This window comes from Poromitra crassiceps (assembly GCF_964638095.1).
Source record: "Poromitra crassiceps genome assembly, chromosome: 6".
Taxonomy (NCBI): Eukaryota; Metazoa; Chordata; class Actinopteri; order Beryciformes; family Melamphaidae; genus Poromitra; species Poromitra crassiceps.
In genome coordinates this window covers 39,433,520-39,453,669 of record NC_139627.1, presented here as the reverse complement: position 1 = coordinate 39,453,669, position 20,150 = coordinate 39,433,520, and the positions used below count along the sequence as shown (strand labels likewise).

Genomic DNA, 20,150 nt, shown 5'->3' with positions numbered 1-20,150 from the left:
CATTTGAGTCTGGGGAGACTAACCATCTCCAGTCTCATCTCCAGTTTTTTTGTCTCCACAAATACACTTGCCTTGCCTTGAACTCTTCCATAACAGTGCAGTCTCTTGACAAATGAGACAAACATAACTGTTTCAGCTTTCAGTGAAAAATGCAACTTTCCAGTGCTCCTTTTATTAAAGATTGTAATTCACATAACAACATGCGCAGGTTAGTAGACACAATACAGTTAATAGATGGTCTGGTTAAGAATGACCAGTGACTGAGGTTAGGGGTGACGGACGGATGGCTCGCCCAGCTGGTATCTTATGGACCCCTTGTGTGGGATCCCTCGTCCATTATACAACATGTAATTCCGACCAAGCAATCTGATTGGTCAAGGACCGTTCTCAAATTAGCATAACAGCAGAACATTTGAGAACGGCCTCATCTGTGATATTTGTTCAGCTGTTCAGCAGAGAACAGCAGCGGCCAAAGTTCTGCAGGCAACATGGCCGCCTATATTGCCTGTAACCCCACAGAATTTCTAGCCCATAAACTAACTAATAACTTGGCCAATAAGTATGTAACATACAAAATAAAACAAAGTAATGTCTTCATTTGATGTAGAATGCATAAGACATGCAACTGGTTCGTTAAACTCGCATTTCAGGAATATTGTATTTACCACACTGCTCCTAAAGTTAACGTACTGTAACTGGCGTGTGCCAGAGAGCCTGGTTGTCCCGGAACCCATTCACTTTAGCGCCAGAACACACTCGATTTGGGACACGCTATGGCCCGCCTCTCAACCCTCTTTCATCTCAGACAGGCAGTATTATTTTCAGTCTGATACGTTACCGTCTTAACCTGACTGCCAGATGAAACCAGCAGCTTGTTTGTTGATCTCTTCTTCCAAACATTCATCAACAGTAAGTCCGCCAAATAAATTAAAATTAACAACAAAACAATCAATGTTGCATCAACGCTGTAAGCTAGATGCTGGTTTCTGCACAGGTGTTTGTTACAGTTAACTAATGTGATGAGCATATCGGCTGGCTGACGTCTGGTTGATTCAACGGGGACTATTTATTGTCTCGGACTAACACACTCGGCAAAAACGTTATTTTGAGAGCAAATGGCCCCAAAATATGAACACCTTTTGTTTATAGCTTGTATTTTGTTGGTAACTGTTGTATAATTGCAATATTACACTCAAGGGTGTACTTTACCGTGGTTATTGGCAGTTCAGTGATCCGTATGGACCTCGGCTGAAGCCTCGGGCCTGCTGCATCACCGTTGTGCCGAGAAGGCATTTGACCACGTTGAATGGCCTACCTGTTTCACAACTCACCAATAGCGAGCACAGCACACTCGATCCAAATGTTCAACTTAGGTGCAAGGCCAAAACAAATCATGAGTAAAGGAACAGGCCAGCACTCTAGATGTCCTGTCCTTTCAATATTTAATAGGCATCTGGGACAGACAATGGTATGGACGCGTTTCAGCACGAGGCCTTCATCAGCGTTGTGCTGCAGGCGGAAATGGCGTATAAATACATTCATGCCGGAAGTACATGTACATTCAATAATTCAATGCCTGGCATATGCATATATTGGATGGCAGGGTCAGATTGTCCACCTCCTCCAAACTCCCCCTCACCAAGCACCAGCCACTGCTTTCTGTCTCAGGGACAATTATATAACCTAACTGTATTTGAATCGTTTATGTGAACGTACATTTTTATACTCGCGCCTCCTTACGGTAACTGAATTATTTTACTGCATACAGTTGTCACAACAGAAGAGAACAACATGGCACATTTAAAGGTTTTGATGCCGACTTCAACACCACAGAATCAAATCACCCAAGCTCAAGGACAGAGCTGAGTGGCCACCAGCTGTGCCGGTCTGCACATAGTCTGTCTCCTCCAAGGTCACACTGAGTGGGTGCAAGATGTTAAATACAGCAATGCCACAAAGGCTACCTGGGAAGAAGGGAAAACCTCAACACACAATTAGCTATATTAAAATGTGTATTATTAATCATATGTCTTTAGCAACCTATTCTTCCTGTCATGTTTTTCTCTGATTGCTTCAGTGTATTTTACTAGATCATCATTTGAATGCTAATACATTCATCGTCACGGTTGGTAAGTGCAATCAAATCAACCAGGTCAAATTCTCTGTTATTTTGCTACAGTTCCCTTTTTGTTGACTAGGCACCTCACGTGCTATGCGCACTCGATTCCTAGGCTCGCCCGCTGCACGGGCTCGCCCGCCCTGCAGCTCGCCAAGCTGGCCCTGCAGCTCGCATATGCTCGCCCTGGCTGCTACTTGATGGCATACTTCAGGGATGCTGGATCACCTGTCCTGGAGCTGGCAACATACAGCTGTCCATGGCTGAAGACGGGGGTCTGAAGCCAGACTCCCACTTATTTTTTCTTTTTTAATATATTTTCTATTTCTATTTTGTATACAACAATATACGAACAAGACAAACAGGCTCAGACACAAGAAAAGAAAAAGTAAAAAAAGATCAACATTCAACATTACAACATGATGCTATCAGCCGCATAAGGTGCTTATATGTGATTCAAGAGATAATGTGCATGGGATCCCACGCAAGGGGTCCATGAGATACCAGCCGGGCGAACAATCCGTCACCCCCAACTAGTGCTGCACGATTAATCGAATCGCAATCGCGATGTCAGCACGTGCGATTACATAACCGCAAAAGTGTGCGATTATTATTTTTTTCACGTCTTTTTGAGTGTGTGTGTGTGTGTGTGAGAGCCTCCTCTAAACTAACGTTACACGTGACGCAGCAAACACACGTTTCTCTGCCATCACACTGGGCATCAACACTAGCGGGAGACTTCTCCCATGCACTCCCGCAAATAAGTAATGTTATGTGCAGCAAGGTTACATAATCTTACCGAGAGGGAGAGAGAGAACATTCATGATCGCTAACAGCAAGCTATGCTAATAACTAGCTACTAGCTAGCCGTTCAGAAACGCATGTAAACAGCCGTGTGATTAGTGAGAACGTCAGTAAAATAAGGAGAGCTGCAGGTGCTTATGCAGAACTAGTGCACGATTAAGTGCACAGTGGGGATGACTCGCTGTGATGAAGAATATAACGAGATTAACCAGGTTGATAGCAGCAAAACACTGTTGCAGCTGCCAGCAGCACCTCTCCAGGCTCCTAGCTAGCCTGACGTCATATGACGCCTTCATGGTCCCTCGATAAAGTCTGCAGATGCACGTTACCTCACCTCTCTCTCAAGAAGCGTCACTTGAGTGTGGCGTTTAAGGCCATCTGTCACTACAAAAGAAATAAACGGGGTGTATCATTGGTATTACTGGACAGACATGTAACTAACTGCAACTTTGCTGAGCCATCTTCTATGTGCTGTAACACAGTGCAGTTTCTATTTGTCTGGTGTTTCTTTTTTACATGTTTGGGACAGGCAAATGTCTCAAAATGTTTTATTTTTTTGTAAAGATAATTTTATTTCATATTGTTTTATTTTTTTAGTTTTAATATATTTTAAATTGTAACATATTTCATGTATTTTAGTCTGTGATATGTGAAACCGTGGTATTTTTGTCCAAGGTTATCATACCGTCAAAAACTCATGCCCGCACATCCCTAGATACCATTTGTTTATTATATCGCAATCACAATCGCAAATCGCAATATTGTCCACCATAATCGCTAATCGCACCTTTGCCCCAAAACGTGCAGCACTACCCCCAACCTCAGTCACTCGTCATTCTTAACCTCGTCAAAGTAGACCAAAAAAGGGTCCCAGATAGTTGAGAAGAACCTTCAAAGCGAGTTGGTCCTCAGGGACCTGAGTCTCTCCATCTGTATAACAGAGATCATGTCCATCAGCAGACTCCCACTTCTTTCAGTGTCTGCCCCTGGGACTTGATTTCGCTCTTATGACATCACTGATGACATCAAACCTCTTATGACATCAATGATGATGTACCAATGCCTCTGACGTCACTGATGATGTCACAATTTATGACATTATCACTGGGACTTTGTGTGTGTGTGAGTGAATTTATGACATCATTGATGCTGTCATAAGTGGGACAGACAGACAAACAGACAAATAAACAGAGCCCTAGCTCCCTTTTATATACTAGTGGACCCGTGAGTTGGGCCCCCCCTGGTCTGGAACATGACATCATCACTGATAACTAGGGGTGCTCCAAAAAAATCGATTCTGAAAGGATCGCGATTCTTAATGCCACGATTCTTGGATCTATTCCAAACTCCCAAGAATCGATTCTTAAAATTGTAAAAAAAAAAAAAAAAAAAAAATCTTTTTTACAGTGCACCTGAACGCAACATGCAAGATACCGGCTGAATAAGTGTCCAAATGTTCATGTCATTTGTGTACTGTACTGCCACGGTGCCACAACCTCTTGCACTTAAGAACTCTGGTTAGTGTATTCCCCCCAAAATCTATAAATCCTTCTCAAAGTCTACAGATCCCCCCCAGCCTATAAATCCATCTTATCTGAAGAACATAAGGGGGGAATTCCCCCCTAGTTTGCAAAATGAATTTAGGCCCTGACTGTAATACAGAAATTGAATTTGAAGTTCAGCATTAAGACATTTGTCATTTTTTGTCTTATATTTACCTTTGTGTGTTATTGCAATATAAAACTACATAATTGAGAATCGGTTCTAGATTCTGGAATCGAGAATCGTTGGAATCGAGAATCAATTCTGGAATCGGATCGTGACCCCAGGAATCGGAATCGGATCGGATCGGAGCTTAGCCGGATCGGAGCACCCCTACTGATAACATCACTGATGACATCATCACTGAACTTATTAGCCTCAGCCAGGAAGGATGACATCACTAATGACATCATCACTGACATCACTGATGACATCACATCATTAGGTAATTAGGGCAATCACCTAATTAAAAAACCTGGCTCCATCAGGTCCCCCGCAGGGGTGGTCTTTACACCCCCTGAAAGTTTCAGCCCGATCGTACTTAAAACGGCATAGCCGTGGCCGGCCAAGATTCTGCTCACTCACTCACTCACTCACTCACTCACACACACACACACACACACACACACACACACACGGACACTTCTCTAATTCCCTGCTCTCCCCTCCCCCACATTCCCATTAGCCTCCCCATCTCCTCCCTTCCCTGTTCCCTCCTCCCCCACATTCCACCCCCATTTTCTCCCCTTTCTCTATCATATGATTGTTCAATCTTGTTATTATTACTACTGTAATTGCTACTGTTGTGTCAGCTAGATTTAGCTAGACATATTTTCTGTGAGGTCCTCTGAGACATGCTTGTGAATTAGGGCTATACAAATAAACTTGACTTGACTTGACTTGACTTAATTATAATAAAAATATAGATAGATGTAGCCATGTAAAAGCAATTTTATTGGTGAAGTACAAACATAGTTCAAAGGTTAAACTGTACAAGTTTTTTTTTTTTTTTTTTTTTTGTACAATTTTAACAATAATGGGGGTCTGTAGTCTAATTTGTGTCAGTTTGTGCAGTGGTTCCCAACCTTATTTGTCTTATGACTATGTAGCCTACCCCTTGAGCTGTTTTGCCATGTCTATAGTACCCCCTCACCTCAACACTGTAGCTGCGGTTGATCCACGGATGTACAGGTAAATCTCCCCCCCCCCCCCCCGCACACACACACACACACACACCACCATGAAGCACTATAAAAAATATTATATAATTTTTTCCTTTCTTCACAAACTCCCTGATATCAAAGCTGTCACGTTTATTTGTTTTCTCAGCTATCAGTAATCAGTGGGTGGGGGGGGGGGGACACTTAAGGCTATATTATTTGAGCCATGTATCCATGTGTGCTTGCTAGTTGGTTTGTGTGCAGTTTTGACATGCGTGAACATGACCCCTCTGGAACTAGTTGCGGTGCGCAGTCTGCGCATGCATGTACGATTTTAGCAATGGGCTTATGAAATGACTTTGAATATTTTTTTTTATCATTTTGGAAATAAATTGTAATCCCCAATCATTCCACGAGATGCAAGATGCTCAAGTACTTGTACCCCTTGTTGGGAATCACTGGGTTAAGGTTAAGCACATATTATCAATAATTCTGTCAGGTTTGGATCAGGGGTTAGGGAAAGAATGAATGAATGAATGAATGAATGAATGAATGAATGAATGGAGGAAGGAAGGGTGGAAGGAAGGAAGGAAGGAAGGAAGGAAGGAAGGAAGGAAGGTGTTTGCATCAATAGTATTCTGATTTGAGCAATGTTACTTCTCAGGGACTTGTTTACTTACCATGTAAAATAAATGTCCAGATGGTGAGCCTTGTTGGATGTTCATTCTGAGAGCAGCACCTGGTGGGCAAAAATAATAGTTGTCAGTGACAGTGGTGTGTTAACTAACTGGACTTGTTGTGGTGGTGGACAGTAGATAAGACCGCTGTATTTATGAAGCATGGATACTGCGAATTACATAATATAGCTAAATATGTGGTCGTTAGTGGTGCTGTCAGTTACCACGCCAGTGTGCTCAGCTGTACGGAAAATGATGTCCAGGCCGGAACGATGTTTTCTGTACCGACTACCGAGCTCAAGACGGAACTTCTCACGGATACACCAACAATGCTGCTAGGCTAGCAGCACCTAGCTTCGCCGGGTTCTCGCTAACAGCCATCTTTCAGCTTGGATGCTCACCACCTAGCTAATTATCTCTGTAATTCAGGTAATCGTTACACAGCTGAATGACAGCGACGGAGCCATCTGAGTCACTGTTTTCGTTCTTTGTACGCAGCTGAGCTGAAGCGCTAAAATGACAGGAGGGTAAGTGGCTAGCTTGCTTGATGAGACAGCTGGCTTGAACATGTCAGCAGGCATAGCAAAGGCTAGCTTGATAGCTAGCGTAGCGAGCCGCCTCGGTTTCTGAGCTGACCCACAACGTTAAATATAAGTGGGTTTCGTTCGGTTTTAGTAACATTAACAATTGCTTCTCTGGCAGCAAGATAGCTTAGCCATAACGGTTTCGGCAGCTTGTTTTTAATGTCGTTACGTCGATTTACGCAAGCTAACAGTAACAGCTAGCATCCCTAGCCCGCCCCACTGTGCTTTGCTTTAGGCTGGCACTATCATTTCGTTGTAGGTGGGGTCGAGAGACATTCTTCTACCCCCAATGATAGTTATGAAGTCTTCCTTCCTCCTGCACAGTTAACTAGCTAGTAATAGCAGGCTAACGTGTCGTTAGACTTGGGCACAGTGTTGTGTAGTGTTTCGTCTTAATCCGTTTATAGGGATAGATTAAGGCCAATTAAATAATAACACAGGATGGAAATGCACCCTTTTCTATTATCTGAACGGAGGGCTAGAGTCAACCACTACACCGCAGAGTAATAACTGAGTAGCGTTTGATTCAAGCCTGAATAAGGATGTTTAAAGATTTATGGCTGTCTAGTGGGGGTGTGAATCACAATTTGATCGTGATACGATATGATTCATTGGCTATATTTGTCAATATCACAAAATCTGCAAGATACGATTTTGATACGATTCGATTCAGGGGGCTGTTGATATTAGACATTTATGCGTTGATCCCAAGAGGGAGCGAATATACTCTCCCTCTTTTTCTTGTGTGCTTGCCATTCTTGGGGACAACTTCTGGCTTGTTGCTTAGCAACGAGCACCCACGCTAGCATCGCTCTCCTATGCATCATGCCAAACTCAATACAAAATAACCTGTCAGTTTACTGTTGTCTAAGGGCGCCCAACTGCTATAACATGACCAGGTTTATGCCTCTTAATTATGAATTACTGGGGTCTTTTGTAATACTACGTTCGCTCAATTCCTAGGGTGGAGAGTGGAGACTCTGGAGATGATGCGCCATGGGTGCAGTTATGGAAATCGCCCGCTCCGCGAGCTCCCAAAATTGTGACTGACAGACACCGCCCACCCACCTAGGCGTCATCGTGCAACTGTGCCGCAGTTGCTCGAGTGACATCACTGATGACATCACAATCATGACATCGCAATAGTGACAAACATTGCCGCCACAGACACCACTTAGCCAATTTTAACAAAGAAGAAGGATTCGAAACCGAAGCTCAGTCCGTTTCATTGATATACTACTTGTTTGTTCAGATAAGAATGGCGCTCAGACAAGTTAATTAATAAAAAGGTCTAATTTCAGTGTTTCCTCTCCATCAACATGTTGTTAAATCAGGGTTATTAGAACCACTGAAACTGGTTGGTTTTTCTTGCTAAAACTGCATTCATTCATGTCCATTTCCCACCACCATTCTCTTCTCTTCCTTGTACTCTGCATATTTCCTGTCCTTCCTACAGAGTGTGTGTGGTGTGATTCAGCTCTCAGTGTGTGTATCCATGGAAAAGCCCTGGAGGCTTTGGGGGGCAGTGGAGCGCTGCACCCTGGCTCTGGCCTCCTGGTCCTGGGGTGCCTGTCGCATCTCCCTCCTGGCCTTCATCCTCACCTACCATCTCCATGGAGGATTCTTTCTCCTGGCTCTCATCCTGGCCTCCGTGGCAGGCATCCTCTACAAGTTCCAGGATGTGCTCCTCTACTTCCCAGACCAACCCTCCTCCTCTCGCCTCTATGTTCCCATGCCAACAGGAATCCCACATGAGAATGTGTATATTCGCACCAAGGATGGTGTGAAACTCAACCTCATTTTGCTTCGCTACACAGGAGGGGACAACCCACCTGGAGTCACCCCTGGCAATCAAACCACCCCCACCTCCTGTGCTCCACCCACTATCCTTTATTTCCATGGTAATGCAGGCAATATTGGGCACAGGGTGCCCAACGCCCTGCTGATGCTAGTCAACCTGAAAGCCAATGTGGTGCTGGTGGACTACCGTGGCTATGGGAAGAGTGACGGTGAGCCCAGTGAGGATGGGCTGTACCTAGATGCGGAGGCCACACTGGACTATGTTATGACCCGTCCGGATCTGGACAAGACCAAGGTGGTGCTATTTGGCCGCTCACTAGGTGGAGCTGTGGCAGTGCGGTTGGCATCAGCCAACCCTCACCGTGTAGCGGCCATTATCGTAGAAAACACCTTCCTCAGCATCCCTCACATGGCATCCACACTCTTCTCCTTCCTGCCCATGCGCCTGCTGCCCTTGTGGTGCTACAGGAACCAATTCCTGTCCTACCGGCAGGTGGCGCTGTGCCGCATGCCCTCTCTGTTTGTGTCTGGTCTGTCAGACCAGCTCATCCCACCAGTAATGATGAAACAGCTGTATGAGCTATCGCCTGCGCGGACTAAACGGCTGGCCATCTTCCCCGAGGGCACACACAATGACACCTGGCAGTGTCAGGGCTACTTCGCTGGCCTGGAGCAGTTTATCAAAGAGCTGCTGAAGAGCCACGTCCATGAGGAGAGTGTCCAGTCCTCTGCCAGCGTCACCATTATCTAAGAACGAGTCAAGGAAATCATTCTCTTGACGAGGTTATGGGCTGGAAAGAGTGAAGGCTGTCACTGACATTAATTGGATGGACTTAATTGAGTTTGGGCAGGGCAGAATGTACATTTTTTAAGCATTTGTCTGGGTTTGCATTTGCATTTTATTTCACTATTTTTACCTTTCTGTAAATCTATCATATTGAACAGAAAGGACAGATTAAGGATAATTTGAGGTTTTGAGAGGGTAACATTGCCTTCATTGTTTTTTGTGTGTGTTGCAGCTACGAATGCATGTATCTATGGCCTTTTAGGAACGATGACGCAGGCACATACAATACACACTCACACTCTTAACACCACAAAATAATTTGCTGTAGAAGGTTTACTGAACGTAATTAAAACCATTAAAACATTTGCTCATGTAATGTGGACCTGCAGTATTTCAATGAAAGCAGTACTTGTCAGCTAAAAAGATGAAAATCAAAGACTTATGTGATGATAACTGATGTATTTTGTGTGCATTGCACTATAGTGTTTCAGGTTCAGTCATGTCGGCTAAGAAGATATTTGAGCTTTGCAAATATCAGATCCCACCCCCCCCTGCTGATATTGCATACCTGCAACAGCTTGGCATGTCTTGAAAATGTAGTAATTTCTATTGATACCATAGCAAACTTCATTTGTTCTCTAGACTGTTTGAAATTGGGTTATGACAATTCATATTAAGTTATGTCTTGAGTTCTTATCCTATCTGCCTTTTATTCTCTCTTATTGGAAGTACCGTCTTCTGACAAAACAGTTAGCCAACCACCTGGTCTTAACTCTTGCCACAGGCTGGATTTGCTTTGAGGATATTCACCTCCCCAATGAATCTGGCATGGAGCATTCATACCTGCTGACATTAGGCTGTGAAAAAGAGTGAGATTATCTGGGCCGGTATCGGCAAATGCCACAGAAAAAAATCGGATCCGTCAGAAATGTGATCTGTTGTTCTGTCAATTTACACTGCAAAATTCGAAAAATTTTCATGTTACCCCCTATATGTAAAGGGGAAACTTGTGTATCCATACAACCAATTTTCATTCTGATATCTTGAGGTGAGAGGTCAAGAGACCCGTTTGCAAATGGCCATGCCAGTTTTTACCTTGCCAACATTTTGGGTCATCTAGTTTCATCTATCCGAGACGAGACTTCACTCTGGCTTTAAAACTGAACCTGCTACGGCCATTTGATTGAAAACGGGACATGAATGGGAGAAATGCTTTACCAATCAAGAGCACAGCAGGACAAAGGGTTAAAAATAGGGAGACCCCCGCGAAGAAAAGTGTTGGCAGCTGTGAACTAGCACTGTGTGGTTTGTAGTTACGGCTTTAAGCTGTGTTTTCCCCCCCAAAATGCCAGGGTTATTTGTTAACTATTATCATCAGCATCATCATTAAGTTAATGATTGTTAATTCAATGATGCTAGGTTGTCCTCTCACCCCATGCTTATGTGGCAAAATGGCTTTACTCACTTGGAGGGCTTTTAATGTGCTGATTGCCCTTTCCTGCATGTCTTCCAGGGGGTGGAGCAGAGTTGGAGGAACAAAACACTGTTATCTGCTCTCACTCTCCAAATGCAGCACACTGTAAAACACTGTTATCTGCTCTCACTCTCCAAATGCAGCACACTGCACTGCAGTGGCCTGCCTCTTAAGCCATTCAGTCACACCCAATGGTGATTTGCTTAGCATCAGCAGACATATTTGATACTGTAGTCGTGTATGCTAAACAAAATGCAACAAACACACTTAGACCAAATATTTTTTTTGTTATGTAATAGCGATTTAAAATACAGTATAAAGGCTACTACATGAATGTACAGTGTGGGTACAAATTAACCAATGTGCTTTATGAGAAATGTAGTATAGATTGTCCTTTTCCATTTCTCCTGTGACTTAATTCACTGGTGGCACAGTTTTCAATCTATAGTCTGAGCCAACACAGTTTTTCAGTCTATAGTCTGAACCAACAGCACCTTGAGCAGTTTTAGGCTTTTCCACTGTATGTGATATCAAATGCATTAACAGAGATCAGATCATACATTACATTTTCTTTGTTTTCCACCTCCCATGCATTGGTAATGCTCAATGTAGAGTCTGAAACTGGCCATGTTGAGTGTATGCAGATTTTCAAAATGTTGCACGTTTTCTTTTACACACTCTTCTCTTCTGACATTAGCTTGCATTGCACCATCTCGCTCTCACTTGACGGGCAACCGAAAAACAAAATGGATAATACTTTCTTGATAGAATACTGGATTTTTGTCATAGCTAAATACATTTTTAATCTCCTAGACCCTGTTGTAGAAAAAAAATAGGCTGAACTGAATGTGTCTTGCGTGTCCTATTTTTCATAAAGAAAATAATTTGACTGGTTATGGTGCAAATGAACCATGGCACATATTTGTTCACGTTTGTGAATGGAGTGGAATGAATGCTCTTATTAAGAACTAGGGGCTGGAGTGTGATGACATGATTTGCATTTTGCAAGGTGGCATGTAATCGTGTTGGCAAATACATTACTTAATTATTTAATGATCCGCTACAGTGTTGACATAATGCGTGTAGATCCACAGTGACCTGTCAGTCCATTTTGATACACTGTCTCTAGCTTGATAGCAATATGTCATCACGACCAATCAGAGAATGGCACGAGAACTTGCACTCCACACTGAAGGGTCACTCGTGCTCTTCAGTATGAAGAAATCCGTTTTAGTCATTTTCCATACTTATGTCAGAATCTATGCGTTTCTTTTCTATTTCCAAACAATGTCAACTTCTTTTCTAAGCACACATTTTCACTTTCTATTTTGTGTACAGTAACCTGCAATAAATTAATACATTAAATGCAGCTATCTTGTTTTGTTTTATTTATTTTATTTTACACACAAGCTTATTTTATCTACAATTTGTCTAGTTAAAAACAATTAGTCATGTAGTGCTAAATTTGATCATAACCACCACTTCACTTTTCATATTCTGGTAATTTTGTGTTTGCTTTGCGTTGTTATGTCGCTCTTGACATTTGGAAATTTTTGCACTTCCTTCTTTCAATATGCCTTCGCTTGCTGTCTAATACAAATGCAGCAGTTTCGTTAATAATGGTAATCTATTCCTCCTTCAGTGTGACATCTCGCCTTGTACTTCTCTTTGAGAATGCCACTTTCATATCAGAGTTATTGTGTAGCCTCTGTCTCTGCTGTACCCACTGTGACTTTGGTGTAACTACTGCATGCTTTTCAAAGGAGCACACGTTAGGAGAGAGAGGCTTGTCTGGGCCGCCGGTCAAGCAGGAAACTGTGCGGTTAGCTGAGAGGAACGTTACGGCGGAAGCTGCTTTTCCCTTTTTTGTACTGTATAGAGAGCCAAAGTGAAACGTCACTTCCTGCTTCAGCACTGTACCAGAGATTTTCATCCGCCATTTATTGTCCCATAGACATTTTGTAAAATGCTTATAAAAATAGTTTTACTTGGTCAAACCAAACGGTTCAGATATATTTAGAAACAGGAGAGAGCGCATAACACTTCACTCAGGCCAACATGTAAAAAACTGCGCATTTAAAGAAAATATTTTTTCTATGTTGTTTTTTTAAGTTTTGGTCCGAGTGAAATGGTCTACTACGGTCTCTCCCGATTCTAAATATATCTGAACCGTTTAATTTGAACAAGCAAAACTATTTTTTATAAGCATTTTACGAAATGTCTATGGGAAAATAAATGGCAGATGAAAATCTCTGGTACAGTGCTGAAGCAGGAAGTAGGCGGTCACTTTGCCTCTCTATTGTGTGTGCAGTCACTCTTGACTAAACTGTGGAACAGGGCACAGAAAGACAAAAACGAAAGTGAAGGAAATGAGTGGAGGCTAGAGGCAGGAATTAAGATCAAACTGGATCTATGACAAACATCCATGAAGAAAAGCAAACGTCCAGCATTGCCAGCCCAGGACCCAGTGTGTCAGAGGAGAGGCTGTGTAGTGGAGGAGCAGGCCCGCTCATGCTGTCGGGGTGAGTTGGCGCGAGACTGCATGGGCCCAGTGATGGCAGGTGTGGAGCCTGGGACTGGGCACAAGCCAGGTGAAGGGAGGCTGTCATGGCTAGTGTTGCTGCTGACCCTGGCTGCTGTCACCTCCTCCTCCCTTTCAGCCCTGTCCCTGTACCAGCTGCTGGCTCTCAGGGCTGAGGTGGAGGCGCTCAAATCGGACGTCTGTCGCAGGAGAGCGGAGCGACAAGAGGCTAGGCACGGAGAGCAGGTGAGGCACGAGTAGGCCCCTGGGGACACAACAACAAACACCACACCTGGCTGTAGCACAGGACTTCCAGCATTTCATTCATAACATGCGCCAGCAGACCTGTACTGTTTTTTCCCCTTTCTTTGTTTTTCTGAGGACTGTTCTGCTTGTCCAGACTTTGGAGCAGATGAGAAGCAGCCCAGATCCCCCCCGGACCGACCGGAGTCTCAGACTGCTATTCCCCTGACGAGGAAGAGGAGAGTTGTATGTGAAACAGAGAGGTCAGGTAAGAAGCAATGCAGCAGTTATTACCTGTCTGCCTGGAGTACAATTGTTTGCACTCTGAGGGCAATACCATTGTTTCCATTGCGACAAGACAGTGATCCCAACAAAGTGATTGTTTCCATTTTAAACAACATGACTCCAGTCTCATAACCCAACTTCCTATTGCTATTATGTTTCTCATACCACTGTGCCCAGCTGGAACAGAGAACCAATAATGAAAGTATCTTCAGCCCGCGGTGATAAGCAAGTCATATGTCAGAGGCTATGTTTAATTTGTCTGGGGTATATTTGCCGACAGCTGTTTGACGTGTCCAGACGGTGGGCTATGATAATACTACAGTACAGTGCATGATTAGCTGGATGGATGTTGTGAAGATGCACACCATCAGAACAACAACACTCATCTCTAGCAATCTTCAGGGTGTTCAGGGACCAATATATTCCTGCTGACAACTTCTATAAATCATACAGAAAGGGAAGGTTGGAGGAGAAGAAGTCAGAAGAAGCCATGGAATGAACAAAAGTCCCATTGTAAAGAACCTTGGAGAACTGCTGACCGTGCTCTTTCAACACCTCTAAACTTTTCTGTTATTTTCTCCTAGTATCTCAGCCTTGCCTGCAGATGTTGGCAAACGGCAGCAGGAAAACATTCAACAAAGGTACCGTATCCATCAGCAGGGTTATAATTGTTTAGCGATTTGCATGGCCGTGTAGATTTGACTTCAGTTTCAGACTAAATTTTCAGATGGGTTTTTGCCAGTTTTTGCATTTTTCATCACCCTTCATCAAAAATCCTCCATTCCTGCCCCTTTTTCTGTAGCTACGTTTTCGGCTCCTAGAAAATCAGAATATATCCCACAGTCCCACATTAAGAACTTCTATTAAAATGTGTCCAGAAACCCGAAGCAGCAACAAATGTAATGATGAGTATATATAATTTATATTAAAAAAAGAGGCCAACTCTTGGGTCAGATGGTTGACTTTGGGTGCTTTGACTTGTTAGCTAATTAATATAATGTCATGTGTTTGTTTAGAACTTGACTCGCAGGAGTACACAGGCATCCCCTGGCAGGCAGGACTGACGAGAGGCTCTGCACTGGAGGCAGAGGGGGACAGCATGCTAGTCAGAGAGGACGGCTTCTACTTTGTCTACAGTCAGGTGGGTGCCTCTGCTGTCATTTCATGGTCTTTACACAAGGGGGCGCTGCTGGCTTGCATGCCAACCACCAGCGCCCCCCCCCCCCTTTTTGACATAGGAGAGGAACATGTGCAGTGCAGGGTGTGCTCTATCCATGCTTGCAGCCCGCTGATAGACCTTCAAAGGATGATGTCAGTTAAATAAAGGTCAAAAAGAGGCGATTCATGTATACGTATTGAATTAAACTTGATTTGCACTATATCACCCAACTGAACTGTATTTGATGATAAACATTGTTTCCAGCCTGCACTCTTTGAATTTGCATAGCGATTCATATGGGTCTGGACGCAAGCCTATATAGGCTGAGGCGATGTCTCGTCATAGATGCTGGGTTAGCTGGCTGGGGGCGTGGTCAGGGTGGGGTAAATCCCCCGTTCTATCCATTCAGCAAAGTTAGCCCAGCCCAGGCAGACACGATTGGGGATTTAACCACTGCAGTAAACGCACATCTGAACAGACATCTATGTACCTGCTCTCAGGGCCGTAGCCAGGGGGGGGGACAGTGTGGACGATTCCAAGGGCCCTTGACTGACAGGGGCCCCAAATGGCCAAAACTTTCCGCCGCCGCCCTTAGGACGGCGGCATCCGTGGGCCCGATGTGATATCCTTTCATGGGGCCCGAAATCCCTGGCTACGGCCCTGCCTGCTCTATATCCCCAATCCTGTAGTTTAGAGCTGCAGTACCTTCCGTTTGTGAGTCAGCCTATTGAGATATATGGGCGGTTTTACCCCACTCGCGCGCTTAGCCGTATAACATTTTGTGGGCATTCCCAGACATGCCGACTGTCTCTATTATTCACTGGCAGTTATTTCGGATACTGTCCGAGACGCCTGATTGGCTGGTCGGTGAAGGACTCATTAGGGGCTGGATACCAGGCTACTGTAGGTCCAGAGTATGTTACAGTAAAAGGCAAGCCATGTCAGAGTCACACACACCTCGATCATGTTTCTGATGGCTGGGCCCCGTCTGTGTTCAGGTGTACTACACGGACCCCACCTTTGCCATGGGTCACGTGGTGTTCTGGAGGAAGAGGAACGTGGTAGGGGGCGACCCTCCCAATGTTGAACTGTTCCGCTGCATCCAGAACATGAACCCTGTCTACCCTTTCAACACCTGCTACACAGGCGGTGAGCCCGTGTTACTGTGTCCAATGATCGCCCTTTTTTTTACCACAGCTGCTACAGAAGGTCAATCTGTGTGTTACCCCCTGTAGTTACACTCTAAAGTGTGTATGGCCACCTGTGAGATAGTTGTATATGTCTATGATGGGGTTGGTAAATGTTCTCTAATGTATGACTCTAATATATAAAAGTCAGTTCAATGTCTCAAGTGTTGTTGCACCCCCCCCCCCCAACCCTCCTCCTCTTCAGGTATTGTAAAGCTGGGTGTCGGGGACCGCCTGGAGCTGCTCATCCCCCGCTCCACAGCCAAAGTGTTCCTAGGAGGAGACGCCACCTTCCTGGGGGCTGTCAAGCTGGCTTGAAATGTGTCACCTCACCTTGGACCCCGGGCGAGCTGGATCACTACTGTGGGGACGCTGGCAGGGTGGGAGTGAGGTGGGAAGGGTGCGAGGAACTACTATACCAAGGCACAGCGCTGGTGATTCTGTCTGAATTTGCATGTTGTGACAAGAAAACAATGTGTGACTATTGAAGGTAGTGATGGTGGTTATTTTGGGGCCTCGGCTCGTTCAGCCTGGGTTGATATGAAGGGGATGGCATCGTCCTTGTTCATAGAAAATGCATATCTCCTGTTAGCTACAGCTTTTTGTGTTCACTTCTAATATTGCTAATGGCTCAGCAACCTCTCAGAAAAGCATCTGCAAAGTCCAGCACTTTTGGTATGAATAATCCCAGAAGAAAAACGTTCATATCGGAAGGACTGCCTTGTAAGAGATATGCGACTCGTGAAAACCATTGCTGTACTCTTTTAAATGGATTTACCAGTACGAATGAGTTATGATTTCTTATTTCTCCCTGCATGTAGCAGCAGCAGTGGGTCATAGAATTATAAGGTCTATCCCCTATGCTTTGTTACTGTAGGGGCCGGGTAGCCCGCTTGTATTTGCCATTTTTCTTCTTCCGAGGAAATCTAACTTCCCATGCATGAAACTTTGCACATACTGTAGGTCCAGTCCCATGCCAAACTTACTCAACAGGAATTGGGGGCCATTAGTCCTGATGGTGGCGCTACAGCAACCGTCTAAAGCAGTGATTCTGAAAGTGGAGGGTACTGGGTAGTCATACCAAAGTTAAAACAATCATTTATTAACTAAAACTAAGGGGATATAACTGGACAATACAAACTACATTAAGCAAAGAAGCAGAACGATAGGTGCATCAGTGAGGAGGGAGAGAGTGACTGGTCTGAAGGTCTTCTTAAGGCCCAATGAGTACACCGGGCCCAGGTGCATTCTGTCTAGCCTGGGTTTACCCAGGCTACATTCTGTCAGCCTAACGATCCCAACACCAGGTTCCTGCAAGACATGGCCAGAGTGGAGGGTCATCACAAAAGCTAAAATCTTATCAGATGGGGGTCTGTGATCTAATTTGTGTCAGTTTAGGGGTCCTTGACGTGAAAAAGTTTGATAAAGTTACTGCTCTAAATTCTACACTTTGAAAATTCATAACAAATGAGTCGTATGTGCTACTTTCACCAAAATGTACATCAGTTTTTGTTCAGATGACACCAAACTTTTGCATCTCATCTGCATTCTCAGATTGTCCCACACAAATGCTAAAAACAGATTTTTGAATCATCAGAAATTTAGCCCACAGTGCATCAAAATGTTTTTACTGTAAACAGTACTGTAACCATCTACTGCAAATTCTCACTAAATAAATCTCCAATGTTCATGAAGAAAAATGACAAATTTAGGTAGCCTAGATGAACTATGTAAAATGTCAGAATTTTATCTCACAAACTTGTTGACAGTATTTTGAATTCTGCCCTAATGTAACCTATACTATTGCAGTCGATGGGAATAGAACATCTTTAAACATCAGATTTTCATGGATTTTCATTTTTTATGGAGCAATCAATGATTGATTGCTCCATAAGTGAAAATCTGATATCTTGACATGTTGTCTAGATGAAGTATGCAAGTTCTCAGAAGTTTGTCTTAAATACAGAATATTTGACACTAGTTTGAAATCTGCATGCTGGTGGTTGGCTAAATCATAGTGTGAAGCCTCCTATGATCTTCTCACTTCTTATCAGGTAGCTCAACTAGATCACGACTTGCCATTGGTGACAAAGGTTGCGAGTTTGAGCCCCGAGGGATGCAGAATAAACATGTTTATGCCTACTCAGGCATTGTGACGTGTGGGTTCGAGATACAATAATAAACCAGCACAAAAACAAAGAGGGTTTCAGTTCACTCCAACCTAGCAGTTTTCAGCACTCTTGCAATTTGAATGGCGATTCATAATCTCATCATATGAATCGCCATGCAAATTCCAAGAGTGCTGAAAACTGTGATTCATAGGGGCTGGATACCAGGCTAGCTTGAACCCCTAATAAAGTGAGAAATCCTGCACAAGAGATGACATCATCTCCAATCGAGGTGGAGGTCGTTGTTCCACTTGCAGCCACTATAGAGGGCGAGAGTTTGACAGAGCAGAAACCTCTCAGACAACCAGCAACAAACAGCACGAGGGGTAATTCAAGTTGTATACAAAGAAGATGAGGAGGAACAACACAAAGCAGGTAAAGCCACGGTTTTTGCTTCGAGACATGATTAAGATGTATACACTCTACGTAGTACAGTGTCGTTGTCTGCACAATGCGTAACGTTAATGCTTGAGTTTGAGGACGGTTGGAGAAACAGAACTATCTTACATTTTAGAGGCGGTTAATAGGCTACACCTGGGGAATTTGTTTAGACACATAACGTTAGCGCCTTTCTCTAACATTCCAAAACGTCCTCCAAACCCGCTTCAGATTTTCTTTTGCGTTAGCTAATTCATAGTATCCCAATTATGTCACAAGCATTTTTCTACCAATATGGTGCCACCATACACACAGCTCATTAGCTGTTTGTCACGACTCACTTGTAATCACCTGTTAATTGATTACAATCACCTGTTATTTTCCTACCAAGATGGCCGTGTGGTGATGTGATGTAGCCACAAATAATAGCCTACCCACGTGTCGAGCCAACACCAGTTTGCAGTTGCCAAAGGGTTGGGGGGGCTGGGGCTAATTTCAAGACACCAAATTTTAGCCTACAACATTATGCTGAAGATGATATATTGATCTTTCCCAATCCCTTTTATGTCTCTCTTTCTCAACTTTGTGTTATTATCATTGACTATAGCTACATATTATTACGGAACCCACAAAATCTGAACTCTGAAGCACTGCAAGACCTTGTAAAGTTCAGCCTTTTTAAGCCTTAAATATATCTTGTGACATATTCATATTCATCTAAACTGCCTTGGCCAAGCCAATTAAGTGACCCAATTATTATGATAATAATAATAATAATAATGATATGGCAGTGGTTGTAGTGTTGACAGTGGCCTACAATATTGCAATACTCAATATATTGCAATACTAGCATATTGCAATACTATTGTATTGTGACTTAAAGGAACACTCCAACATTTTGGGTGATTCGCCTATTTGCCATATTCCCGATAGTAAGATGAGAAGATAGAAAGTGTGACGCGACCATCCTGCTAGTTAGCTTAGCATAATGACTGGTAGTCAAGGGAATGCTACCCCCGTTAATTCACCAAAAATACACATTCCAACAGTGCCAAAATGTCCTCATGTACTCTGATAGAGAATAGAATTCTATACATCCGCTTAAATGTATATGTAAATGTATATCACAGCTTATCTAATACCAAATGAATTGAGCCTTGAGTCCAGGACTGTTTAACACAAAAGTATATTTAATAGCTTACATTCTCTGCAATACATGTATATTGACAGAGGGCTGAACCTCAATGTACACAATTCTGATATGT

At 43.6% G+C, this 20,150-nt stretch overlaps 2 protein-coding genes across 3 annotated transcripts; both read left to right on the top strand.

The window, feature by feature from the left end:
• The first annotated feature begins 6,706 nt into the window (after positions 1-6,706).
• Positions 6,707-12,284, top strand: abhd13 (abhydrolase domain containing 13). Its single transcript, XM_083638584.1, has 2 exons — positions 6,707-6,826; positions 8,340-12,284. Exon 2 carries the CDS (start codon positions 8,379-8,381, stop codon positions 9,432-9,434), a length of 1,056 nt encoding a protein of 351 aa, XP_083494710.1. The 5' UTR covers positions 6,707-6,826; positions 8,340-8,378; the 3' UTR covers positions 9,435-12,284.
• Positions 12,285-13,317: 1,033 nt separating this feature from the next.
• Positions 13,318-17,105, top strand: tnfsf13b (TNF superfamily member 13b). Of its 2 annotated transcripts, XM_083638830.1 has the most exons (7): positions 13,318-13,466; positions 13,605-13,711; positions 13,847-13,976; positions 14,578-14,634; positions 15,010-15,134; positions 16,151-16,301; positions 16,545-17,105. In XM_083638830.1, exons 1-7 carry the CDS (start codon positions 13,370-13,372, stop codon positions 16,655-16,657), a joined length of 780 nt encoding a protein of 259 aa, XP_083494956.1. In that variant the 5' UTR covers positions 13,318-13,369; the 3' UTR covers positions 16,658-17,105. The 2 variants fall into 2 exon arrangements, with proteins under 2 accessions (XP_083494956.1, XP_083494955.1); XM_083638829.1 differs by having other exon boundaries at positions 13,318-13,711.
• The last annotated feature ends 3,045 nt before the right edge of the window (positions 17,106-20,150 follow it).

Bases quoted from the DNA above. Each gene is read 5' to 3' on its own strand.
- tnfsf13b (XM_083638829.1), top strand. From the start codon at position 13,370: ATGAAGAAAAGCAAACGTCCAGCATTGCCAGCCCAGGACCCAGTGTGT. The intron at 13,712-13,846 runs GTGAGGCACGAG...TGTTTTTCTGAG, and splicing joins AGGCTAGGCACGGAGAGCAG to GACTGTTCTGCTTGTCCAGA. The intron at 16,302-16,544 runs GTGAGCCCGTGT...CCTCCTCTTCAG, and splicing joins CAACACCTGCTACACAGGCG to GTATTGTAAAGCTGGGTGTC.
- abhd13 (XM_083638584.1), top strand. From the start codon at position 8,379: ATGGAAAAGCCCTGGAGGCTTTGGGGGGCAGTGGAGCGCTGCACCCTG.